Below are 26,410 nucleotides of genomic sequence, written 5' to 3' on the forward strand. Positions count from 1 at the left end.
AGAAACTTATGTAAAGAACATGTTCTGTGACCACAGTATAGTTAAGGTAGACATCAAAAACCAATATTATTTTAAAAATCATATGTATTCAAATATACATTGAAATATGTTAAATATCTACATTGTTAAATATCTACATTGTTCTTGAGCTTAAGAGGAATTGGAATTGAAATGATAGATTATTGAGGTGCCTGGGAGGCTCAGTCAATTGAGTCTGACTTTGGCTCAGGTCATGACCTCATGGTTTATGAGTTTGAGCCCCACATCGCTCTCTCTGCTGTCAGCACAGAACCGGCTTCAGATCCTCTGTCCCCTTCTACCCTCTACCCCACCCCTGCATGTGGGCTCGCTTGCTCTCTCTCAAATAAACATTTAAGAGAATTTCTAAGAAAATAAAAAAATGATAAATTATTAAAATACCAGACTTCGCTAATGGATATTTAGAAGAAGACATAGTCTAAAGTGCGACTTAAGAAAATTATGAATGAATGAGTTGTGTTCAACTAAAAATGCTAATAAAGGAACAATAGTGTAGAAGCATAAAATGGAAAGAAATCATGAAGATAGTGATGTAATTCACAAAAAAGAGAGCCATGAAATAGTTGGGAGTATCAGCATACCCAATATTGGATCTTTGAAAAGCATGCATTAAATAGAAGATAATTCTAGCACGGTTATCAAGAAAATTGAAGGAAGTGTTCAATATTGTATTGGGAAGAAGAATTGGGATATAACTACAGATGCAGTAGAAATTTAAATAATAATCATTTTTAAAAGTAAATATTTATGCCAGTGTTCTGTGTGCTTTACAAATATGAGCAACATTATTGAGGTAGAATCTACATGACGAGGATAATTTTTAGGAAATTGTAATTGTCTAGAGTCACTTCAGAAAGTATATAACTTAAACAAGAAACATTAAGTAAATTATATTGTTGGTAAGTCTCCTTCTAAAGACATCAAGTTCAGACTAATGGAAAATTTTTACCAAATTTTTAAATGTCTTTTGCCTATCAAGTAATTTTTTCTTAGAGAATACCAAAGTACTAGATCTCATTCAAGACTGTATAACACTAATATTAATAACCAGTTGTCATAAGAACAATGTAAGAAAATTAAAGCTCAATATTTTATTTTTAAAGTTTATTTACTTGAGAGAGAGAACATGGGGGAGGGATAGAGAGGGGGAGAGAGAGAGAAACCCAAGCTGGCTTGGTGCTGTCAGCGCAGAGCTTGAGGCAGGGCTCGAACTCATGAACTGTGAGATCATGACCTGAGCTGAAGTCATATGCTTAACTGACTGAGCCACTCAGGCACCCCAAAGCTCAATTTTATTTTAACATAAATGCCAAAATCTTAAATATATACTGGCAGTTAAAAATCAGTAGGATATGTACAAAAACAAATGAGCGCAAGACCAGTGGGATGGCTCAGTGGAGTATGCGACAGTTGATCTCAGGATTTTGAGTTCAAGTCCCAGGTTGGATGTAGAGATTACTAAAAAATAAAATCATAATAAAGAACGAAAAAGCCAGGTCAAGTAGGGTTACTCAAAGGAATGAAAGGAATGTTTCACTATCAGAAAAATCTTCTTGATTATAACTCAAGAGATTACAGAGCAAAACTATATGAACATTTAAATAAAAATGAACAGGATAATATTAATTTTTAAAGTAACATTATTATATTTGATCCTCATTCATGGCTAAATTACTTAGCAAACTAAGACTAAAAAGGAACAAGTTTGAGCCCTGCATCAGGCTCTGTCCTGACAGCTTGGAGTCTGGAGACTGCTTCGAATTCTGTGTCTCCCTCTCTCTGCCTGTCCCCACTCGCTCTCTGTGTCTCTCTCAAAAATAAATAAACATTAAAAAAATAAAAGGGAACTACATTAACTTTATTTTATTCTTTTAATCTTTATTTTTGAGAGAGAGAGAGAACTCAAGCAGGGGAGGAACAGAGTTAGAGAGAGAGAGACATGGAATCTAAAACAGGCTCCAGACTCCGAGCTGTCAGCACAGAGCCTGATGCGGGGCTTGAACCCATGAACCGCGAATTCATGACCTGACCTGAAATCGGACACTTAACCAACTGAGCTACCCAGGCACCTATACATTTAACTTTATTTATTTTTTTTTATTAAAAAAAAAAATTTTTTTTTAACGTTTATTTATTTTTGGGACAGAGAGAGACAGAGCATGAACTGGGGAGGGGCAGAGAGAGAGGGAGACACAGAATCAGAAGCAGGCTCCAGGCTCTGAGCCATCAGCCCAGAGCCTAACGCGGGGCTCGAACTCACGGACCGCGAGATCGTGACCTGAGCTGAAGTCGGCCGCTTAACCGACTGAGCCACCCAGGCTCCCCCATTTAACTTTATTTTATAGGAAACAGTCTAAATGGTAAAAATTGTGAAGCTCTGATAAAGAATCCAGGGTTGCTTCATATTGTCGTTTCACTTCTGAGTGTGCTACTCCTGTGTATTAAATTAAAACAGTAAATATGGTACAACTATATATATATATAAATTTAAAAAATTTTTTCTAATGTTTACTTTTGAGAGAGAGAGTGTGAGCAGGGTTGGGGCAGAGAGAGAGGGAGACACAGACTCTGAAGCAGGCTTAACTCATTTGTTCATAATGAGCCACCCAGGGGCCTCAAGACAATAAATGTGGTAGAAATATATTAAAAGGAAGATATAAAATTGGTTATTTGTAGAGGATATGGTTATCTACGTAGAAAGTATGTAACTTACACCTTTTTAGTGAGCTTATCTTGGTTACTGGATATGTAATCAAGACAGAAATCAAATATCGGAAATAATCGGCTAGAAAACTTAATTGAAAATAATCCTGTTTGGGGCGACTGGGTGACTTAGTCGGTTAAGCAACTGACTGGTTCAGGTCATGATCTCGCAGTTCATGAGTTCAAGCCCCACGTCAGGCTCTGTGCTAACAGCTCAGAAAATAATCCTGTTCATAATATAACAAAAACTAAGGATTTTGAGTAAATCTAATAAAAAGTGTTGGAGACCTTTGTAAACACTAGAGTTGAATGAAGAAACATCCTGTATCTCATTGATTCTCAGATGTATATTATGCTATTTTGATAAGGGATATGTCTTGGGCGCCTGGGTGGCCCAGTCAGGTTAAGTGTCCAACTTTGGCTCAAGTCATGATCTTGCGGTTCGTGGGTTCAAGCCTGGCATGGGGCTTTGTGCTGACAGCTCAGAGCCTGGAGCCTGCTTCAGATTCTGTGTCTCTCTCTTTCTCTCTGCCTCTCCCCCACTTGCGCATTTGCGCTCTCTCTTCATCTCTCTCTCTCAAAAATAAACATTAAAAAAAATTAAATTTGAAATGGGATGTGTCTTAACAGTTAATACAGCCATAATTTAGTGAAGATTATTTTTCATACTAGCACATAAAATAGTTAATGTTTAATAATTTATAGCCTACTACATTTTATGGAATATGGTGTATTTATGTAGGGGAAAATTCAATGTTATAAAGGTGCTATTGATACCGTTCTACAAGTGCAATTCAGCCTTTATTTCAACATAAATTTTCTAAGAATTTGGTAAAATTCCAATATTAATGTGAAAGAGCAAGGGGCCCCATATAGCCAGCATAGTCTTAGATTAAAAAAATAAGTTAAAATTCCTGTCATATATCAAGACATAATGTGAAAATATAGTAATTATGACACAAGTTTCAGCACAAGGACAGTTCGAGAAGATAACAGAATAAAAAGCCCAGAAACAGAACCCCAGGTATGTGTGGAGACTTGATACATTACATGATAGAAATGGAAAAGGATGGGCCTTTCAACAAATATTGGCATTTGTACATGTGGGAAATAAAATTTGATTTTCGTTTTATACACAAGACTTAGTTCCAGGTGGACTAAAGACCTAAACATCAGTAGCAAAATTTGATTATTTTTAGAGGAGTTTAGAGGAGAATACCTTTGATGTGGGATAGAGGAAGATTTCTTAAGGTACAGTAGGTACAAAATAGAAAGATTTGAATGCATTAAAATTCAAACTTTAAAAAAGAAATTCAACAACTTGAATGACAGGCCATAGACTTGGAAAAGATACTTGTTACTCCTAACCTGAACAGGAATTGCTATCCAGAATTTATAAAGAAATACAGTTTAAATCTAAATAACTAAAGCAATCTCAAAAAGTAGGCAAGGCAGATGAACAGATAGTTTACAGAAGTGTACAGAGACCAGTAAATGTGAAGTTTCATTGCTAGTCTGGTAAATATAAACTAAAACCACAACAAAATGCCATTTTACACCCATTAGTTGGCAGAAATTAATAGGTAAAAATGTAAATGTTGACAATATACAGCAGAGGAAACTTGTGTAGTACTGATGTAAACTATGTTGGAGAGGAGTTTGCTAATATCTGCTAAAGTTGTCGTATGTTTCAACCAGTAATTCAAATCCTAGAGAAACTTGCATATGTGTACGAGGAACTGCACAAGGGTCTTCTCTCCAGAGTTTTAATAATGAAGAATGGGAATCAACCTGAATGTTCATTGACAGAGAAAAATAACATATTATATTCATGCAATGATATTCTTTAAAACTGCTGAAATGGGTAGATCTGTAGATACCAATAAACAAATCTCAGAAGCAATGTTAAGTGAAAAATGTAGGCTACATGGTGATGTAGCTTGGTCGTATTTACGTAAAGTCTAAAAACATTCAGAACATTGCTGAACACGTAATACATGTGGAAACACATGGTAGTGATATAAACTTGAGTGAGTTACCTTTGGAGGAAATGGGGTCAAGGAAGGACACTCATCATAGGCATTAAATATTTATTTATTTATAATTTTTTTGAGTTTATTTTGAGAGCAAGAACATGTGAGTGAGAATGGGGGAGGTGCAGAGAGCAAGGGAGAGAGAAAATCCGTAGTAGGCTCCTTGATGCTAGCACAGAGCCCCGTGTGGGGCTCCATCCCCTGAACCATGAGATTATGACCTGAGCCAAAAGCAAGTGTCAGATGCTCAACTGACTGAGCCATCCAGGCGCCCCACATTCAATAAATATTTTATAAAAGCTGTAGGTTTTGATATTTGTCATATGATACCAGTCATATCGTATCATATTATTCTTCACGACTTATAAGCAACCGTCATTTAAAAAATATAAACCTAACTGTAGTGAGTATTATGAATATCATCTGTATGGCATTTGATAGTGTATTACTTTGCTAGGGCATCCCTAACAAAATAACACAGACTAGGAGGCTTAAACAATAGAAATTTATTTTCTTATAGTTCTGGTGACTGACTGGGAGTCTTAAGATCAAAGTGTCAGAAGTTTTGTTTTCCCCTGAGGTGTCTCTTGTAGACACTGCTTTCTCTTTGTATCCTCTAAAGACCTTATTTCCAAATATAGTTAACATTCTGAGTTACTTACTAGGGGTTAGGACCAACAGGAATTTGGTGGAGGCACTGTTTAGCCTGTAACAGTTTATAAAGCTGTCTCACATATGGCTTCATACTTGTTACAACAGTCCTAGTGAAGTAAGCAGTGGTAGATATGATTCCAGTTTTACAGATAAACAGACTCTGAAAGTCATATGATTAGTGTGTGGCAGAATTAGGACTTCAAATTGATTGTCTGGAGTAGAAAGTCTTTTAACTATTATGCTTATTTTACTGGAGTTGAATTTCTCAGTTTTTAACCTTTGGCACTACATAATGTAGTGTTTTCCAAATTGATAGAAGTTGAGACTTCTCTGGGTCTGTTACATCCTAACATTTCTCTCTCTCGAAATGCAGTTTGAGAAATCCTTGTTTGATGGCTATTGACCTATAGAGTTTTGTTCATTAGTATATATAATAACTTCTCTATCCAGTTGTGTTTGCTTATAGTTGGATTTATGCTAACATGCAAGGTGAGAAAAATGCATTAAAATCAAATACATTTCTTGGGGCGCCTGGATGGCTCAGTCGGTTAAGTGTCTGACTTCGGCTCAGGTCATGATCTCGTGGTCTGTGAGTTCGAGCCCTGCGCCGGGCTCTGTGCTGACAGCTCAGAGCCTGAAGCCTGCTTCGGATTCTGTGTCGCCCCCTCTCTCTGCCCCTCCCATGCTCATGTTCTGTCTGTCTCTGTCTCTCAATAATAAATAAATGCTAAAAAAAAAAAAAAAAAAAAAAAAATGAAATACATTTCCTCAGTGACTTTACTGTTAGAATGGAAATAACTTAGATCCTTTGTAGATTCTTAACTCTCAAAACCACTTTGAAAGAGTCATTCTATTTTTATCTCATTTTTTTTCTAGAATATGACCAAAATAATTCCTATTTTTATTCTTTATTGAGGATTTTGTGATGCCAGTGAATATTACTTTTGTTTATTTGATTGTTTTCCTCACACAGCTGCGGTCTTGTAGTAAGAGTGAGTTGATATCTAAGAGCTCAGAGATCCTCATGATGTTTCAGCAAGTTCATCGGAAGCCCATGGCGTCCTTTGTTACCACTCCTGTTCCACCAGACTTTACCAGGTGCGACATAGTTTTTTAACTTGATTTTCATTTAACGTTTATGTGCATATGCACATGCTTGTTTCAAAAGAATGTTAGTGTTCTTAATTAACTCTATGTTTTTTAAGGTCTTATTTATAATGATGTGGTTTAGTAAACTTTATATACATGTAAATCTGGTTAAAAATTCTGGTGGAGTTACACTTTTGACTGTAAAGAGATGATCTTGAATTAGGAGTTAGTTTCTTCCTGGAGTATCACCTTCTGTAGAAAAAGTAACTGATCCCAATTTAATCACTATCTGTTCATTTTTTTAAATTGATATATAATTGACATGTAACATATTAGTTCCAAGTGTACAACATAATGATTTGACCTTTTCAAGTATTGCAGAATGATCACAGTAAGTCTAGTTAACATCTGTCACCATAAACAGTTACAAAACTTTTCTTATAATGAGAACTTTTAAGATCTGTTTTCTTAGCAACTTTAAAATTTGCAGTACAGTTTTGACTATAGTCACCATGCTATCTAGTATATCTCCATGACTTACTTTATAACTAGAAGTGTATACCTTCTGACCCTTTTTTTTTTTTTTTTTTTTTTTGGTATGTGTCTTTCTCTGACTTATGTAGCATAATGCCCTCAAGGTCCATCCATGATGCAGTATGGTCATTCTTTTATTTACCTTTTGAATTTAATTTATATCTCATTGTTTACCTATATGTTGCCAGAAACAAAACTCAGAATATGGATGAAATGCCAGAAGATTCTGAAGGTGACATGATGTTACCTCCAGATCCTAAAAGGTGGTGCGAGGAAACAGCTGGTTGTGTTCTATGCATCTTTTAGTTTTTGTCTTGGGCAGTCTTAGAATCCTTTTGAACCAGCATATTCTTTCAAGCATGTTTGCACTGTGGTATTAGACCAGTGGTTCTTGGCATTAGTTGTATGTTAGACTCAGTTGGGATTCTATTGAAAATTACCAATGCTGGTTCATACCTCAGGTCATTTGAAATAAAATCTCTGCAGATAGATTAGTCTGCTTGAACAGCCATAACAAAATAACACAGATTGGGTGGTTTCTACTACAGAAGTTTATTCTCCTATAGTTCTGGATGCAAGAAGTATGAGATCAAGGTGCTAGGAAATCTGATTTCTGATGAGGCTTCTTGCTTGCTTACAGACAGCCTTCTCCCTGTGTCCTCACAAGACCTTTTCTCTCAAGCACAGAGATCAGTGTCTGGTATCTTTTTCTCTTCTAAGGACACGAGCTTTATTGAGTTAGGGTCCTTCCCACCCTTATGACCTCAGGTAATCTTAATCACCTCCTTTTAGTTTTTATCTTGGGTAGTCTTAGAATTCTTTTGAACAGCATATTCTTTCAAGCATTTTTGCTCTGTAGTGTTAGAGCAATGGTTTCTTGCATTAGCTGTATATTAGATTCATTTGGGATTCTTTTGGAAAGGTCCTGTCTCCAAATACATTGGGGATTAGAGCCTCCACATACAAATTTTGGGGGACACAGATGGTCCATAACATTGGGTGCAACTAGGCATTTGTATTGTGTTCATTTAAAATCTCCTTAGTTGGTTCCTAAGAAGAGAGGTTAAACCACTGCCTCAGATAAAAATGTTGGTATGGCAGATTTTAGTCCATCTTAGACTTTAAAGATGGCTTTGAAATACTGCCACATTTTTAGTATGTTGAAGGCTGTGTTACCTAAAGGAAATAGCCTTTGTTTTAAAAATGTATAATTGTCTTTTCTTTTTTCTCTGATATGTGGTGTCCTCTGATGGCCACAGGGCATTGATGGTACTCAATAGTGCAAGCCAGGGTTTTTCAACCTTGACATTGTTGATCAGGATAATTTTCTGTGGGGTTGAGGGAGCTTTGTTGTTTATTGTGGGATGTTTAGCAGTGTCCCAGTAGCACGTTTTCCTTTATAGTTGTGATGAAAATATTTCCAGACATTGCCAAATGCTTCCTAGGAGTAAAACTGCCCCTGCTTTAGAATTTCTGGTGTAAGCCCTTGTTCCTCATCACAGATGCATTCCTGAGGATTATCACCACCCATAGTCCTATAAACAGAAGGGTAAAGTTCTTTTGATAGCCAGAACTCAGGTAGATCTCACTGACTATTAAGTCTTCATTTCTTTCTGAATTAACAAACCAGATATAATATTCCTATCTTAATCAAGAACTGAATATTACTAAAAGTACTTGGTATTTGCTATCCTTAAGTAGATTAGGTGAACTAAGGATGTTCACCAATTATCGAAAGGCTGCCTCTCTGATAACATGGTCAGTCATTTCAGTTTTGAAGAATACCTTTTTGGAACCATCCATCACCGCGGAATGAAACTTAAGTTTTGATGTAAATACCATATATAAAGGTAAATGTTTTTCAATTGAAAGTATAGTGCATGGATCACATATCAAAGCCAGCTCTGGAGTGTTTGTCCATAATGCAAATTCCCAAGCCTATTGCCTCGCAATATTTGGAGGTGATGTCTAGATAATGAATCTTGGGCATCCTGAGTAATTCTGTCCTCAATTTTGGGAACCACAAATATAGGTAAACTCCTATGCTGATACTACTTGCAGTGTCTCATTAGGCAGGCACCTCTGCTTTAGATTTCTTGTCAGTCTCTCTTACATCCAGTGATTGTTTTGCTTTCTGTTCCCTAATTGCCTAAGTGGCTCAGAACCCCAACAGTCCCTTTTCATTATCTTGTTTTTTTGGTGTAGATAGAAGGGACTGAAATTGGGAGGGCAGGGAGCAAGGGAGGCAGGTAGGAGGGACATCAGAGAGGAAACGACCAAAAAAAATTTTTTTAAGTATGACAAATTAAGGAGCTTTCCATAGATAAAGTTCACCTTAGGACCCTTTCTCTCCCAAATAATGCTTATTTACTGCCTTACTGGGCATTTTGGCTTGTAGCTTTGTTGACGTTAAGTTACAGATCAAATTTAGATGTACAAGGGCAGTGGTGAATGTTTCTAAGCTTTGAGATCTTAGGACTGGATTGCCTTAAGTTCCATCAGTTGATTTGTGATGGAGCCACAATGGAGAATAAAAAGTCATTGAACAAGTGCGGTGTTATTTATTAAAGACAATATGTTCAGCACTATTGTGCTACACAGGGGAGAAGAAAAACTAATAATCTTACTGGGTGTATATTCCATATTAAATAGTATAGAATTATATATTGAAATCTAGTATTTCGTAATCAATTACAATTGATCTTTGAACAGTGTGGGTCAGCTGTATAATGCATCCTGTTTAATGCTGCCACATAGCACTAATTTGTTAACAATGTTATTTTTCAAAAAGTTTCCCTAAAAATTATACATGTATAGGAGTACATCAGTGAGCTTTAGTGATCTATTTTAGCTCTTTAGCTCCTAAGCTTTCCACTCCACTGTTCTGAGTTAAACGTATCATCTCCTTCTCTTATTTATTTTGTGTTTTGGTATTTATGTATGTATGTATGTATGTTTCGTTATTTATTTATTTAACCTCCAAGTTACCATATAGTGCAATAATGATTTCAAGAGTAGATTCCAATGATTCATCCCCTATGTATAACACCCAGTGCTCATTCCAAAAAGTGTCTTCCTTAATGCCCCTTACCCATTTAGCTCATCCCCGCCCCCACCTACAACCCTCCAGGAACCTTCAGTTTGTTCTCTGTATTTGAGTGTCTTATGTTTTGTCCCCCTTCTTGTTTTTATATGATTTTTGCTTCCCTTCCCTTATGTTCATCTGTTTTGTATCTTAAATTCCACATATGGGTGAAGTCATACAATACTTGTCTTTGACTAATTTCGCTTAGCATAATACCCTCTAGTTCCTCCATGTTGTTGCAAATAGCAAGATTTCATTCTTTTTGATTGCTGAGTAATTAATACTCCATTGTGTATATATACCATATATACCATATCTTCTTTATCCCTTCCTCTGTTGATGGACATTTGGGCTCTTTCCATACTTTGGCTATTGTTGATAGTGCTGCTATAAACATTGGGGTGCATGTGCCCCACTGAAACAGCACACCTATATCCCTTGGATAAATAGTAGTACAATTGCTGGGTCATAGGGTAGTTCCATTTTTAACTTTTTGAAGAACCTCCAGACTGTTTTCCAGAGGGCTGCACCAGTTTGCATTCCCACTCGCAGTGCAAAAGAGATCCTCTTTCTCCACATCCTCGCCAACCTCTGTTGTTGCCTGAGTTGTTAATTTTAGCCATTCTGACAGGTGTGAGGTGGTATCTCTGTGGTTTTAATTTGTGTTTCCCTGATGATGAGTGATGTTGAGCATCTTTTCATGTGTCTATTAGCCATCTGGATGTCTTCTTTGGAAAAGTGTCTGTTCATGTCTTTTGTCTATTTCTTCACTGAATTATTCGTATTTTGGGTGTTGAGTTTGATAAGTTCTTTATTGATTTTGGATACTAACCCTCTATCCGAAATGTCATTTGCAAATATCTTCTCCCATTCTAGCAGTGGCCTTTTAGTTTTGTGGTGAACTCTTTTGACCCTTAATGGCTAACAAAAATATGACAAAATAATAGTTTGGTCTTCCAGCCAAAACAACAAAGGAAATGTATAGCACTGGATGTTAAGGATATGGTGGAAAAAACGTTATGAAAGATGTTATGAATTTGGTGGGAGAACAAACCAACGCTGGTATGATTGGAACTTGCATGAAATTATAAGCAAAAGCATGTCATGACTTGACCAAATTTGGAAACTATCCTGGAGACATTTCCTTGAAGCTCTGATTAGGTTTGTGGTTCCAGGTAGGCTTTCTAGGTACTGCTTACATTCATTCTACTAATTGGGGTTTGGTATACTGAATGTGCGGAAACATAATGGAGAGAAGTTAGAGCAGACGTTCAATGGACCGTGACTTCTAATCTGTTACTTGAAAGAATAGTAAAGATTAACGAGGCAAACATCTGGGATTGAGGAATATGAGTGTTTTAAGAAAAGGTAACAGCTGCCTTGGAATATGGTTAGGGGTGTTTGACGGTAGGATAGTAGCTATATAGTTAACTATTGCAGGGCAAACCCCATACTTATGTGAAAAAGATATGAGCTATTTAGCTATACATACTTACCATAAAATAAAAAATAATATATTTTTAAATCTATGCTGTGTTTTCACTGGCAAACCACTAATTTCTTTAGGCACTATCACAGTGTGAAAGTGCTGTAGATGTTATCATATATTTTATTTTGGTAATAATGAATTTTCATGAATTAAACTTCAGAAGATATGTCTGAGGATACGGTGAAATGGCTTGCAGTTTATCTTTTCGGTAAATTTATAATTTTATTAATTTTATTTATTAAAAAAAATTTTTTTAATGTTTATTTAGTTTTGAGACAGAGAGAGACAGAGCATGAGTGGGGGAGGGACAGAGAGAGAGGGAGACACAAAATCAGAAGCAGGCTCCAGGCTCTGAGCTGTCAGCACAGAGTCCGACGCGGGGCTCAAACTCACAAACCGTGAGATCATGACCTGAGCCGAAGTCAGTTGCTCAACCTGAGCCACCCAGGCGCCTCTATAATTATTTATTAAATACAGAATATTTTATGTTATAATACTGTATATGATAGTGTCTTTATCATAAATGTTTTATTGACTGACTTTTGAAGTGTTTGTTTTGAAGTACTGTAGATTGTTCACATATCTAAGGGTATATCCTGTGGTTGTGTTGTAGTTCAGTTCTCTTTAGAGAAGAATGTATGGAACTAAAGTTAAGTTGCCTGAGGTAATCTTGCCTTGCCAAGAAATTGTTGCTTATCCACTCTATTTGCCCCTAGGTGATTATGTATTCTTATTCCATAAAATGGTATTTCCAAGTTAATATTCTTAAAATATTTAAGGTCATCAATATTCCTCATAATTTGTTTTAGAGACTGAAGTTGGGGATTTATTGTGATGTCTTTTGCTGTTTCTTTTGTTTTTTTCTAAACTTCCTTATATCTGTTTCATATTTTAGTTTCCAGACTTAAGCACCCTTCCTTTTCCTATTTCCATGAGTAGTTTTGAGAGTCTCTTATGCTTATTTTAATGCTTACTTGTTGCTTCTCAAAAAGCCCAACTATTGTATAAACTTTGTTGAGTCTCCAATTTAATTGAAAACTTTTGATGTTAGCTTTTGATGGTTTTACAAATTCATTTGGTTTAATATCCGTATTTAGTAAGGATTGAAAAATATTTCTTAGGGACTTAGTTTAAAAACATTTTAAAGATATTACTGAGGGACTTTGTTTTTTAATTAAATGAAATTTTAAACTTAAATAATTATTTTACCTTTTGCTTCTTTTTAGTGAATTAGTACCGTCTTATGATTCAGCTACTTTTGTTTTAGAGAATTTCAGGTAAGAGTTTTTGACTACTGAGATTTGTTTTGTATGTCTACCTAAGTAAGAGCCAGGAAGTATCATTCTTGGGTAGAATACAGAACAAGGATCTGTGTCACTCAGTGTGTAATCTTAGAAGAAGCAAGTTTCATATTAGAAACATATAGGTCATTTGTCTGGATTGTATTTTATCTTCAGGACAGATTGCTTCTCTAGTCTGGGAAAAGAAACCATTTTTTTTAAAGAAGAGGGTCCACTTAGCCTTTGCTAAGGTGGGGCAAATGGGATTATTAATGTCAATGACCATCCCCCCATCCTCGGAAATAAGAGTGGTGGGAAGAAGTCGATTTGAGTCCATTTATCTTAGCTGGAAGTGAGAAATTGTGAATGAGAGGCCATTGTCATAAGAAATTTTATGCTTTGTAACTTGCATGTTACTTTGTTAGCTTTTACTACTTTTTCTTGAAGATTGGAAACAAAGATCTTAAAACGCTGAGGTCTTAAAGGGACATGTTTTCAAAGACAGTTTGGAAATGGGGAACCATGAAATAAAAGGCCTTGCCTTGGGGAGAGAAATTCTAGGAGGTGATAACCATCACCAAAGGCCAAAGTTTGAGGATTAATACCTCTTTCTTTCCTTTCTTTCTCTCTCTCTCTCTCTTTCTTTTTCTTTCTCTCTTTATCTCTCTTTCTTTTGAGAGATATAGAGAGAGAGCACGTGAGCACCTAAGCAGGGGAGAAGCAGAGAGAGAGAATCTTAAGCAGGCTCCATGCTCAGTGTAGAGCCTGACGCAGGGCTTGATCTCACGTCCTTGAGATCCTGGCCCGAGTCAAATTCAAGAATTGGATGCCTAACCGACTGGGCCACGCAGTGGCACAGTGGGGGCTGGAGCGCCCTCCTCCATCTGTCTTTTCTTATGGGATAATTTTTTGGCTAAAATACAAACTTTCTGAGGATATCCCCACATATGTTAAGATTAAGCATATTTCTTAAGTTTTTCCATATTAGAAAAGGATAATTGTACTACAGCTATGTGAGGAAGAAGCCCATTGGGTTTTTTCTTTAATGGTAAAAGACTGCTTGTTGAAGTGGTAATTAAATTCAGGACACTTAGTTTTATTTTTCTTTATATGTTCCTTTTCCCTTGAATGTCCTAATTTTGAAGCTGAAAAGATACTGCTGAATATTTCAGTATCATTAAACCTTATTTCAGAATGTAAGTATATATAAATTTATGCAGTGGAGTCTTGACTTGTTCAGCACCTTCATTTACTTGTTTAGGATTGCAAATAAGTAACTTAAGTAAAGTGCTTAGAGTTTGGTTTTGCCTGTTGATATTTCACAACAGTTTTGATCTTGGGATTTGGTTGGTTTTCTTTTACTTCAGCACTTTGCGCCAGCGAGCAGACCCTGTTTACAGTCCACCTCTTCAAGTTTCAGGACTTTGTTGGAGGTTAAAAGTTTACCCAGTAAGTTTTTCATATTTCTAATGAATTTTGAAACCAGGGTCTTTCTTTCAGTGTTTTGTAGCACAGTGGTTCACTTTTATGTTTAATTTGACAATTTCATTTACTTTATTAAGCAATTCATGAATCAGGCAGCATCCCATCTAACAGATAGAAAGATGCTCCCTGGTTCACTTTTCTTAGTGGAGTAAAGAGTTAAAGTAATGACAATATTACCGTTTTTTTATAGGGTAGATTACTAAGCATACCAAAAAAATGAGTTAAAATGAACAGTGTAAACCTTGACATTACATGAATTTTATTTCTTATTTCTAGGAAGATATTTATCTTTAGACGAAATATTTAAAATTCTTATTTTAGATATCATTTTTTAAATAAAAATAAATTATTGATACAGAAAGCCATAAAAAAATACATGTATGCTGATTGCATACTCATGGTGCATTTCAGTGTGTTCCTTTGACCTAGGAATTTTCTGCAAATTGGCAGCTGGATGCAGTGACATGATGAGAGATATATAGTTGCTTCCTATGGCAACAGTATAAGTAGTAGTGTGTTCTTTTATCACACCATGTCTAGTTGCATCTCTTATTGTGATATTGGCAGCTATCGATGTTCATTGCCTACATCTGTTAATTCATTGGAAGTTGTAAAATAGTGATATTCTCATTTTATTGTTTTTCATTTATTTGTAATAACTTTTATAAAGATACGCTTCTAAGAGATGCTTCCCATTATCTGTTATTTGGCTACCCACGGTTATAGTTCATAAAGAAGAAACAATTTTTCCTGTTATTTAGTAGTTATCCTTAGTATTTTCTGGAAGTGATCAATTAGGTTTTTAAAAATGTCATTATGAATTCATGGATTTGTACATATGTAATGTCTTTAAGTTAGCTTCTGTGTCACTTTGCTCTGACTCTAAAAGTCCCTAGTAGTGATTCTTAGGAGTTAGCTTTCTTATTCTCATATTTATGGCAAGATGTTCTAGGCTCATTATGTACATTTCCTACTCCATATCTGGAGTCAGCCATTTTATTCAAAGAGTCCTGATTCCTTTTAGTGGGAAGTGATATTTCAAGACCAAACTGGGTGCTAGGGATGCTTATTTTTATGAGGTTGGTCACAGTTTCTAACCTCCTTGGTGAAGGGAGCTAGGAAATACAGTGATAAATATGTTAGATGTTTGGAAAGGGGGAAATCTGTATTTATTTATTTATTTAAAATTTATTAATAGACTTTATTTTTTAGAGCAGTTTTGAATTAAACATCAAAATTGAGTAAAAAGTAAAGAGAGTTTCATATGCCCTCTGACCCCATACGTGTACATGCTCCTCCATTATCAACATATCTTGCCCCAGAGTGGTACATTTGTTACAGTTGATGAACTCCTATTGACACAATATTATCCAAAGTTCTAGTTTACATTAGAGTTCATTATTGATACACATTATAGGGGTTTTTTGTTGTTGTTATGTTGTTTTTAGGCCAAAGAATATAATTCGAGAAAACTGGGTAGGAGTATGGATAAAATTGAATTGGATAAGCTCCAGGGATCTCAGTAGACAAAATATATTTATGAACACTTTAAAATTGCTATATAATTAAATACTGGTTTTTTTTTTTGATATATGTATTTTTTTTTAAAGATAAAATAACTCATGAGTCAGTGCTTACATTTATAATTCAAGTTCAAGACTGTGGAGTGTTTTTACTTAATCTCTTTATATTACACCTGTGTCTCCTTCCATTTTAGTAATCCCTTTTTTAAAAATTATTATGTATGTATATTTTTTTAAATTTACATCCAAGTTAGTTAGTGTATAGTGCAATAATGATTTCAGGAGTAGAATCCAGTGATTCATCCCCTACTTATAATACCCAGTGCTCATCCCAGGTGTCTTCCTTAATGGCCCTTGTACATTTAGCCCATCTCCCCACCCACAACCCCACCAAGTGCGCACAGTTTGTTCTCTGTATTTAAGAGTCTCTTATGTTTTGCTCCCCTCCCTGCTTTTATATTATTTTTGCTTCTCTTCCTTTATGTTCATCTGTTTTGTATCTTAAATTCCATGTATGAGTGAAGTCATATATTTGTCTTTCTCTAATTTTGCTTAGCGTAATACACTCTAGTTCCATCCACGTTGTTGCAAATGGCAAGATTTCATTCTTTTTGATTGTTGAGTAATACTCCACTACATACACACACACACACACACACACACACACACACACGCACGCACCCGCATCTTCTTTATCCATTCATCTGTTGATGGACATTTGGGCTCTTTCCATGCTTTGGCTATTGTCGATAGCACTGCTGTAAACGTTGGGGTGCATGTGCTCCTTCAAAACAGCATACCTGAATCCTTTGTATAAATACCTAGAGGAATCCTACCTCTTGAAGCCTTTGGAAATTATATAATCAATCACTCATCTGCTTTATTTCATCTTATAGACAGAAATATTTCAGGATAGGAAGTCTTAATTCTACCATCAATTTGATTACAGAGAACTGCTTTTGTTTATACTCCATGTTCCCCACACCTCTTCCCCACTTTCTGCCATATTAAGTAGGAGTTTTGATGTCCGAATCTTGTTCTCTAATAGATTCTACTGGAACAGCTAGTGGAAACAATATTCCCTGACTTTATATTTTGAAAAGGTTGTATTTTATATACTCTAAAGCCAGTATTGCTGGATATAAAATCCATAGCTTATATTTTCTATCATTGGGTATCTTAAATGTTTAATTCCATTTTCCATTAGGTAAAATCTGATTATAAACTAATTCTTTTTTATTTTTTTATTTTTTTATTTTTAAAAAAAAATTTTTTTTTTTCAACGTTTATTTATTTTTGGGACAGAGAGAGACAGAACATGAACGGGGGAGGGGCAGAGAGAGAGGGAGACACAGAATCGGAAACAGGCTCCAGGCTCTGAGCCATCAGCCCAGAGCCTGACGCGGGGCTCGAACTCACGGACCGCGAGATCGTGACCTGGCTGAAGTCAGACGCTTAACCGACTGCGCCACCCAGGCGCCCCTGATTATAAACTAATTCTTAAAAGCATTCAGTGATATGGACTAAATGCCCAAATAATCTTTTTGTTTATTTAAGTCCAGTAATTTACTATTATGTGTTTGGTTGTTTTGAGTCATTATATGCTGGTGTCTTTCAGTATGTAGATTTAGATCTTTTTTGTTTTTCTTTTTTAATGTTTTTTATTTATTTTTGAGAGGCAGAGAGAGACAGAGCATGAGCAGGGGAGGGGCAGAGAGAGAGGGATTCACAGAATCTGAAGCAGGCTCCAGGCTCAGAGCTGTCAGCACAGAGCCCAGTGTGGGGCTTGAACCCACAAACCGAGAGATGATGACCTGAGTCAAAGTTGACACTTAACCAACTGAACCACCTAGGCGTCCCATCTTTTTTTCCCCCCTAAGAAAATATTTCCTGAATTCTAGTTTTAAGTATTTATTATGTTTTTTTCTCTGTTTTTTTCTTGGGACTTGGTGTATTACCTGTATTTTGAGATTTCTTTTCCTGTCTTCAGTATTTATCACTTTCTACTCTTATGAGCTTTTCATTTCTTATTCATTCATTCACTCATTCATTTATTTTTTTCTATTTTTATTTTTAATTTTTTTTTTAACATTTATTCACTTTTGAGAGACAGAGACAGAGCATGAGTGGGGAAGGGGCAGAGAGAGGGAGACACAGAATCTGAAGCAGGCTCCAGGCTCTGAGCTGTCAGCACAGAGTCCGACATGGGGCTCGAACTCATGAACCGTGAGATCATGACCTGAGCTGAAGTCGGATGCTCAACCAACTGAACCACCCAAGCGCCCCTCGTTCATTTATTTTAAAGTTTATCTATTTTGAGTGAGTGAGTGTACAAGGGGGGGGAAGGATAGACAGAGGGAGAGACAGAATCCCAAGTAAGCCCTATGTTGTCAGCACAGAGCCTGACACAGGGCTCAAACTCATGAACCATGAGAACATGACTTGAGCCAAGATCAAGAATCAGACGCTTAACTGACTGAGCCACCCAGATGCCCCTCTTTTTCATTTAAAAAATTTTCCTTAGTTCACTTACAAGATCTGTTTTGTTTATTTGCTCTCATGTTCTTTTTAGTTCAGTGATTATTTCTTAAATAACTTTTTCTTTTATTTCTAATTCTTTCCTTAGTTTTATCACCTGATTTCTGAGTGTTTCTAATTCTGGTATGTTATTCTTTTATGTCCTATTCTTATTTGTTTATTTTTTTTTCCTTCTGCAGGTTGTCATACTGTTTTCTTAGTGTCATGGATTGTTTTGAAATGGGTTACAATTTTGTTGTTTTTTTTTTAATGTTTATTTATTTTTGAGACAGAGAGAGAAAGAGCACGAACGGGGGAGGGTCAGAGAGATGGAGACACAGAACCTGAAATAGGCTCCAGGCTCTGAGCTGTCAGCAAAGAGCCTGACACAGGGCTTGAACTTACGGACCGTGAGATCATGACCTGAGCTGAAGTCGGCCGCTTAACAGACTGAGCCACCCAGGCACCCCGTTGAAATGGGTTACAATTTTGATCTATTCTTTGAGTATGTTTTTCAAGAATGTTTTCATTATAAGGATGTTATTCTCTTTTTTTACTTTGGCAAATAATGCTTAACACTGAATTTGCCATCTTAATCATTTCTAGGTGTACATGTAGTATTGTTAAGTGTATACACGTGTTGTGCAGCAAATCTCCAGAACTTTTTTTTCATCTTTCAGAACTGAAGCTCTCTGCTCATTAAATGATAACTCCCCCTTTCTCCTTCCCCTCAGTTTGGTAACCACCATTAAACCTTTTGTTTCTGTGAATTTGACTGCTCTAGAGATATCATATATGTGGAATCATACAGTATTTGTCTTTTTGTGACTGGCTTCTTACATAATGTCCTCAAAGTTGATCCATTTTGTGGCTTGTGTCTGAATTCTCTTTTTAAGGCTGAACAACATCCAGTGTGTATACCACACATCGTTTATACCACACATTGTTTATCCATTCATCTGTTGATTGGCACTTGGGTTGCTTCTACCTCTTGGCTGTAGTGAATAGTGCTACTGTGAACATGGGTGTGCAAATATCTTCTCAAGATGTTGCTTTCAGTTCTTTCGGCTATGTACCTAGAAGTGGTATTGCTAAATCAAATGATAATTCTGTTTTTAATTTTTTGAGGAACCTCTACACTGTTTTCTGCAGGAACTACCCCATTTTATACTCTCAGTGATGCACAAGGGTTCCAATTTCTCCCTATCTTTGTCAGTACTTGTTTTCTGCTTTGATAGTAGCCATCCTGATGAGAATGAGGTAGTAGTTTGGTTTCAGTTTGCATTTCTTTAATGATTAGTAATATTGAGCATCTTATGCCTATTGACCATTTGTACATCCTGTTCAGAGAAATGTGTACTCAAGTCCTTTGACCATTTGAAAATTTTGTTGTTGGTGTTGAGTTGTAGGAATTTATATATTCTGGATATTAACCCCTTATTAGGGGTTATGATCACACATATTTATTAGATGTATAATTTATACATATTATTTCCTATTCTATAAGTTTCTTTTTATTCTTTTAACATTTCATGTGCAGAAGTTTTAAATTTTGATGTGGTTAAATTTATGTTTTTGCTTTTGGTTTCACAGCCATGAAATCTTTACCAAATTTAATGTCATAAAGCTTTTTTCTTATGTTTTATTTTAATAGTTTTATAGTTTTAGAATTAACGTTTACAACTTTAATCTATTTTGAGTTAATTTTTGTACATGAAGTAGGGACCCGATTTCATTTGTATGTGGATATCCAGTGTCATAAGGCAATCAAAAATAAATATGGTGCCTTGCTTTCTGAGAGATGTCCTGGCTCCGCCCTTCTCCTTCCTTTGTTTTTATTATTTCTCCGCTGTTTATTTTTTATTTCACTCCTAGCACTTTCTATGTAATCTCGGGAGTTATCATGAAAGGCCCTATACATTCGTTTATAATAAGATCTTATAAGTGTATAAAATTTAGAGTGACTTAACTGCATTTAATTCTCAGACTTGTTAATGTTAGGCATCCTTGTACTCAGTTCATAATCTGTTGAGCAGCTCATTCCATTTTCAGTTGTCTGTATTTGGCTTGTGAGGCTTTTCAGTGGCCAACTCTTTGCCATTTTGTGCTTTTTCCTGTTTTTTGTTTCATTAGATGTCCTACAGCTTCCCTCTCTTTTCTCCCATAAAGATGTATATATCATACAGGTCTTAATGGTTGTAACTGATATATCTTTATTTGCTTATATTTTTGGGGTTGTGGAGATAACCTTTTATCTAGTTTTGTTGTAAATATTGTTTGTGAGCTTTTGGATTTTCTGTCCAATTATGTGTTTTGTTTTGTTTTCTGTTTGGATTTAGAGAGTTGCATAAACTATGTTGCCATTGCTGCAATCTTTCCAGAATCCTGTGTTGAAAAATCTTAAAGCTAGTATTTTGTTGGAAGTGCAGCTGGCATGTACTTAAGATACTAAAACATTTTCCTTAAAATTATGATTAAAAAGATTTCTAATATTATTAGCTGATAAAGATCAGGAGTAAAAAATATTTATTCCTTTTTATTAAAAAATTTTTTTAACATTTATTTATTATTGAGAGACAAAGAGACACAGAGCATGAGCAGGGGAGGGGTGGAGAGAGGGGAGACACAGAATCCGAAGTAGGCTCCAGGCTCTGAGCTATCAGCACAGAGCCTGACTTGGGCTTGAAGTCACGAACTGTGAGATCATGACCTGAGCCCAAGCCAGTTGCCTAACCATCTGAGCCACCCAGGCGCCCCTATTCCTTTTTATTAATTTATTCCAGGGAAATAGTTCTAGGAGCATAATTTAAAGATTTTTTAAAAAATGTTTATTTGTTCATTTTTGAGAGAAAGAGATACAGACCAAGCAGGGGAGGGAGGGAGGGAGAGAGAGAGAGAGAGAACGAGAACCCCAAGCAGGCTGCATACTGTCAGCACAGAGCCCTATGCAGGGCCCAAACTCACAAACTGTGAGATATGACCTGAACCAAAACCAAGAGTCGTGCTTCACTGACTGAGCCACCCAGGTGCCCCTCTTGGGGCATAATTTAAAAGAAGAAAAGAATCTGGCCATTTGAACAAGGATATTGATAGTTTTTTTTAAATAAATATAATTTGAGATAAATTTATATTCAATAAAATTTACTAATTTTGGCAAGTTTCCACAAATATATATAGTCAAATAATTATTACCACACCGTGATTTTTATTAACCCCTCAGTTTTCTCGTTTGTTTTTTAAGCTGATCCCTTCTTTCTTCCTTCCTGGCCCCTCTGCAACCACTGATGTGTTTTTTTCACTATAGTTTTACTTTGCATAATTTCATATAATGGGATCATACAATACATAATTTTTTGTATCTCATTTTTTTCATTTAACTGATAATTCATTTATTCTTTACTGTGTATTGAGCATTTACCTCCTTTAACCCTGAAAGTTTCCTTAGGATCTTTTGAAGCATAGTAGCCTAGAAATGAAGGGGTTAGTAAGTACTTGTACTCCTCCATAGTCATATCCCAGTAGACACTGGAGATGAATAATAAGAATCCTTCCTTCAATCCTCTCAGTCTGGTTGGGAAAACATGTTTATATATGTAATTACAACAGTGATAGTCATTTAGAAAGGTAGACACGTGAGCAAAATACTGGAGAAATAGAGAAGGAAGTTATTATCTTTGTAATAATCTCTGTAATACAAATTTAAACAACTTCTTAATCTTCAGACAGACTGTTATATGGAATGCTAACATATAAACATTATATAGAAATTCTATTTAATTACTTTCAACATCAAGTGTTATCTTTTTCTGTCTTACTCACTTTTGGTTTTAAATATTTTTTGTCTCCTACCCAGTAAAGTTGAGGTTTTTTTCGTATTTGGTGTGTTCATTTTTCATGGAGGCTGATATTTAAGAGTTTTGTGTATGTTAGAACTCCTTTTTTTTGTATGTTAGAATTCTTAACTCTTTTTTAAAAACTTTTTTTAATGTTTTATTTATTTTTGAGGGAGAGAGACAGAGTGTGAGTTGGGGTTGGGGCAGAGAGAGAGGGAAACACAGAATCCGAAGCAGGCTACAGGCTCTGAGCTGTCAGCACAGAGCCCTACATGGGGCTTGAACTCACGAACGGCAAGATTGTGACCCGAGCTGAAATCGTTCACTTAACCAACTGCGCCACCCAGGTGCCCCTAGAATTCTTAACTTTTATCATAGTTGTTGACATTTTCCTTAGTTTGAATGCCTATATATTTTCCATTTTCTTTTTAATGTAGAAAAGATTTAAATTATTAGAGATTTAAATCTGTTGGTCTTTTTATCTGTGTTACTGCTTTAATCGTAGAAGTATTTCCCAATCCAAACATGAGATATTAATGTTTGCTTCGTTGTTGCTTAAATTTTTACACTTAAGTTATCTAGAGTTTGTATTTGTATAACATCTCTCTCTCTTTCTCTTTAATTATTGATGTATAGTTGACTCTTCTTCCTTTTTTTAAGGATGGAAATGGAGTCGTTCGTGGTTACTACTTATCTGTGTTTCTGGAACTGTCAGCTGGCTTGCCTGAAACTTCCAAGTAAGACATGCAATTAAATAACAAACTTTAATGTGTGTTTATATGCATTCCTCTTAGGATTTTTTAACTTTTGTTAGTTACTGTATTGTTGTATCTGTTAAGATGTGTACTAGTATGGAATCCCTGGCATAGTATAGCACACACTGCCAGTTCTTTCTTTCTTTTTTTTTAATGTTTATTTATTTTTGAGAGTGAGGGAGAGCACACATGAAGGGGGAGGGGCAGAGAGAGGTGGACAGAGGATCTGAAGTGGGCTCTGCACTGACAGCAGTGGGGCTCATACTCATGAACTGTGGGATCACAAACTGGCAGTTCTAAAACTGCCTCAGGAATACTCCTTTTTTTTTTTTTAACCCAATTTTTTTTAATTAAAAAAATTTCTAAATTTCTTTTTTGAGGGAGAGAGAGAGAAAAGTGGGGCTCATCCTAAGCAGAGCTCATGTTTGTTTGTTTTTTACGTGAAGCGGGGCTTGAGCTCACCCGGTGTGGGTCTTAAACTCACAAACCTTGAGATCATGACCTGAGCCAAAGTCAGATGCTTAATGACAACCACCCAGGCACCTGGACTCTTTATACTCTTAAATTTTATTGCAAACCCCAAAGAGGTTTTTTGGCTTTTGGTTTTTGTTCTTAATTTTTTTAATTCAGTGTACGTTGGAAGGCCAGGTGTTCTTTTTTCTGTTTTGTGTTTGAGAGAGAGAGAGGATCCCGAGCAGGCTCTGTGTTGTACAGGGCCTGACCTGGGGCTTGAACTCATGAACCAGGAGATCATGACGCGAGCCAAAATCAACTGGAAGCTTAACTGACTGAGCCACCCACATGGCCCAAGAGTTTTTTGTTTGTTTGTTTGTTTGTTTGTTTGTTTGTTTGAATATGGGTTATATCTGTTATTTTCTGAGTTAGAAATTAAAACTGAGAAAACCTTAAAAAAATGTTATAAGTTCGCTTTAAAATAATAATAAACCTATTGTATACTAACATAAATAATATTCTTGTGAAAGATAACTATTTTTCTAAAGCAAAATAATATTTGGTGAGAAAACTTGTACTATTTTGCATTTTTTGAAATGTCTTAATGTATAGCTTTAAAAAAGACAAATGGATCCTCACATTGGCTTCTATATTCACTTTGTTGCAATCAGTTCTTTGGTTGAAGTATGTGTTTAAAATCTGGTCTCAGAGATTTTGAATATCATGGGTAGTTGGGAAAAGTCGTTTTTTTTTTTGTTTTGTTTTGTTTTTGATGAGATACAAACAATTCATACCATAAAATTGACCTTATAAATCAGTGTACAGTTCAGTAGATTTTAGTATATTCAGTGAGTGCTGTAACTATCACTGATAACTAATTTCAGAACTTTTATATCACCCCATGAAAAAACCCATTAGCAGTAACTTCCCTTCCCCCTTCTCCCCATTTCTTGGGAACCACTAATCTACTTTTTTTAAGGAGGAATATTTAGAAAAGCAGTTTTAGATAATTGTGAATTTTGGTATTACACCAAAGTTGAACAAGTTGTAGTTTGTTGAATGTAGCTTGTAATGGGGAATCTAGAACCATATCAGTGAATTTTATTTTACTCTACTGCAGTAAAATCTGTTGATGTGGTATGAGATGTCTGTTTCTAGCTATGATGGTGTAATAAGGAGATAACCCTTTCTCCTGCAAAAATCAATAAAAAGAAAGAAAGAAAAACAACACTTTCTGGACATGAGGCAACAAATGAAAGCAATCCTTTAGAAATAAGAAACAGATAAGCTGTATGATTGCCTCACTTTATATAGCCCTGAGAGAGTTTTCAGTCTGTAACATAGGGAGGAGGAGCTGAGGTAGAGTCTGGCAGACTCTTTGTGTTTGAGTGTCCAGGAAGACCAGTTTAGCTAGAATGTGTTGGACAGAATTCCAGACAGGGGAGAGCTCCACAGAGAACTCTGGAGATCTGTAGAGGGTTCCCTTAAATTTAGTGTTTTGCAGAGTACTGATCAGGGCACATGTATGAGGAAACTATCTGAGGTCGGGAAAGAACCATCTGAAAGATTAGAGGGAGTGGTGCCTGGTGCCCATAAGAGGTAGTAATGTGTCTGTTCTTACAACTGTAGTGGAGAAGCTTGTAATTCATGGGCACTAAATACAATAGTCAGGAAATTGTTGCTTCAGTAATGGAGAACTATTAGTACTAGACTGAACACTGCTCCCAACCCACCTAACAAAGAAAAAGCAAGGCCTGAAAGATCTTGTAACTAAATTGTGTCCCAGAACAAAGTTCAAGAAAATTTATAGGATCACAAAATGTCTAGCACCTGAAAAAGTCAAATTTACAATATCTGATGTTCAATCAAAGATTAATTGACATGTAAGGAGGCAGGAAAACATCAAAAATGAGGAGAGTAATCAGTCAAAATTGAGCAAGAACTGTTTTTTTTTTTAAGGATGATTTTAGGCTGATTATTTTTTTAAAGTTTATTTTTTTATTTTGAGAGAGACAGAGACAGCGTGAGGGGAGGGGCAGAGAGAGAGAGAGAGAGAGAGAGAAACTGAGAATCCCAAGCAGGCTTCAAGCTGCCTGCACAGAGCCTGACACCAGGCTCAAATTGGAGAAACTGAGATCATGACCTGAGCCAAAACCAGGAGTCAGATGCTTAACCCACTGAGCCACCCAGGCGCTCTAAACGATTTTTCTTTATGTAGATTACTTCTGTTGATGTTTTCAGAATTAGAAATTAAAACAAATTGATCTTTTATTCACTAAAAATAATTAAACCTATTGCATATTAATTAAATAATATTTTTCTTAAAATTTTTTTAAATGTTTATTCATTTTGACAGAGAGAGCATAAGTGTATGTGTCCAAGTGGGGGAGGGGTAAAGAGAGATGGGGAGAAGAATCCCAAGAAGAGTCCAAGCAGGGCTTGATCTCTGGAACCATGAGATCATGACCTGAGCCAAAATCAAGAGTCAGACGATTAACCAACTGAGCCACCCAGGTGTTCCTCTACTTTTCTCTTAAAGTAACACTCATCATTATATTTAGGGTCTACATGGATTATCCAGGATAGTTCCCTCATCTGAAGAACTTTAGCTTAATCCCAGCTGTATACTCTCCTTTTTTGCTTGAAAAGTTAACAATCACACATTCCAGGGATTAAGATGTGGATATCTTGGGGTAGGGGGTAATATTCAGCCTACCGCAGCCATAAACTATAAAGCCACTATTAAAATGACAAAGACATATTGCTAATAAAGCAACAAAGGGGATAAAATGGATTTACAAACAAATACTTAAAGAAGGCAGAAAGAATTAATGGGTAACAAAAGAACAGATGGGATGAATACCCAAATGTATTCGTGTAAATTGTCTCACTACCCAGTTAAAAGGTAGAGATTGTCAACCAGCCTCCCCTGATTGAC

At 35.9% G+C, this 26,410-nt stretch overlaps 1 protein-coding gene across 7 annotated transcripts in view; it reads left to right on the top strand.

The window, feature by feature from the left end:
- Window positions 1–26,410, top strand: part of TRIM37 (tripartite motif containing 37) — a 137,262-nt gene that overhangs the window by 30,802 nt on the left and 80,050 nt on the right. For all 7 annotated transcript variants that reach the window (XM_045488208.1, XM_045488211.1, XM_045488213.1 and 4 more), the window contains exons 9-12: window positions 6,403–6,527; window positions 12,853–12,903; window positions 14,274–14,355; window positions 22,925–23,001. In XM_045488208.1, the coding sequence (XP_045344164.1) occupies window positions 6,403–6,527; window positions 12,853–12,903; window positions 14,274–14,355; window positions 22,925–23,001 (335 nt within the window). The remainder of the gene's footprint in view (window positions 1–6,402; window positions 6,528–12,852; window positions 12,904–14,273; window positions 14,356–22,924; window positions 23,002–26,410) is intronic.

This window comes from Leopardus geoffroyi, chromosome E1, assembly GCF_018350155.1.
Source record: "Leopardus geoffroyi isolate Oge1 chromosome E1, O.geoffroyi_Oge1_pat1.0, whole genome shotgun sequence".
NCBI lineage: Eukaryota > Metazoa > Chordata > Mammalia > Carnivora > Felidae > Leopardus > Leopardus geoffroyi.